Source organism: Solanum pennellii, chromosome 12 (genome assembly GCF_001406875.1).
Source record: "Solanum pennellii chromosome 12, SPENNV200".
NCBI classification, from domain to species: domain Eukaryota; kingdom Viridiplantae; phylum Streptophyta; class Magnoliopsida; order Solanales; family Solanaceae; genus Solanum; species Solanum pennellii.
Window position 1 is genome coordinate 38,264,585 of NC_028648.1, and position 1,285 is coordinate 38,265,869.

The window sequence follows — 1,285 nt, forward strand, 5'->3', positions numbered from 1 at the left end:
TGAATTAAAGTTGAATGAAAGTTGAATTAAAGATAATTTCACATACTACATCTAAAAAACAAGCAGCAATCAACATACAACCCATTGCTAAACAACAAATAACTAAGAAGTACTAGCACATACCGGATATCTACTCTCTGGTAGAATGACACTTTTGGGTAAACGATTTCGTGTTTTTCCATCATTCACCGGCCTTTTCTTCTCCAATCCATCTTTATTTTTCAAACTTTTTGACTGAAATTGAGGAGGTAAATCCTCAAAATCATCATCACTGTCAACGATTTTCTTTGATGTAGATGCCAAAGTAACACATATTTTTTTTGATTTCTTCATTGTTTTAACCTCTTTAACTCGTTTTTTACCTTTCTTTTGCTTCTTGTTTTCTTCCTCATTGCTCTTCTCCTCATTGTTCTTCTCCTCATTGTTCTTCTCTCCCGAAATTTGTGATATACCCAAACTAAAACTTGGAATTTCATCCATAGAATTAGAAGACGAAACTTGAAGCTTCTTTCGATTTCTTCGATAAACTTTTGGATTCGAAGCCATCACTAGACGCGGACTTCTTCTAAGACCTTCTTCCATTAAGATTCGTACAGAAAAATGGAGAAAAAAAACAAGCAGAAACCCTAATTTTTGACGAGGAGAAGGAGAAAGAAAAAAAAAGAGCGAGAAAGGATATGAACGATAATATGTTTTACTTTGTTTAAAATTTGTATAAAAAAGGAATAAATGGGTTTTAAATTGTTTTAAGTTAATATAGCTAAAAGTTGACAAAAATGGTAATAAATAAAAAGTGTACTTAAAATTGGTAATTATAAAATAAAAGGTCTTTGTTTATGTAATTTTTCCTAGAAAATAGTTGTGGTATAAAATTTAGATGTCTTGTTTGATTGATATATTTAAGATAATTTAATTCACTATTTATAGTAAAGTGATGTTTTGCGTCCAATATTGTGTTATATGTGTATTATATCACGTAGGATACACATATCTACTTATTTAATGTTATACATGTGAAAATGTCAACTTGCGCACAGTCAAATTAAGAATCGTATTTATGTATTATGCCTTTAGAATCCACCTTGAAGAATCAAATTTCACTAAATTATACGGTATAAACTCAAATTTCATATTTCACTTAATTATATATTATCACTGTATAAACTCAAATTTCAAAGATAAAAAAAAAAAAAATTGATTCAATTTTAAATTTGATTATTTTCTCTGTTTTAAAAAAGCATTCAACTGCCTGCACTCGTTAAAAGATCCATCATTTTTACTGCTA

At 28.8% G+C, this 1,285-nt stretch overlaps 1 protein-coding gene across 1 annotated transcript; it reads right to left on the minus strand.

Moving 5' to 3' along the window:
• Positions 1-20: 20 nt before the first annotated feature.
• LOC107006226 lies at positions 21-680 on the minus strand. The gene has a single exon (XM_015204833.2). It carries the CDS (start codon positions 580-582, stop codon positions 103-105), a length of 480 nt encoding a protein of 159 aa, XP_015060319.1. The 5' UTR covers positions 583-680; the 3' UTR covers positions 21-102.
• Between the last annotated feature and the right edge of the window lie 605 nt (positions 681-1,285).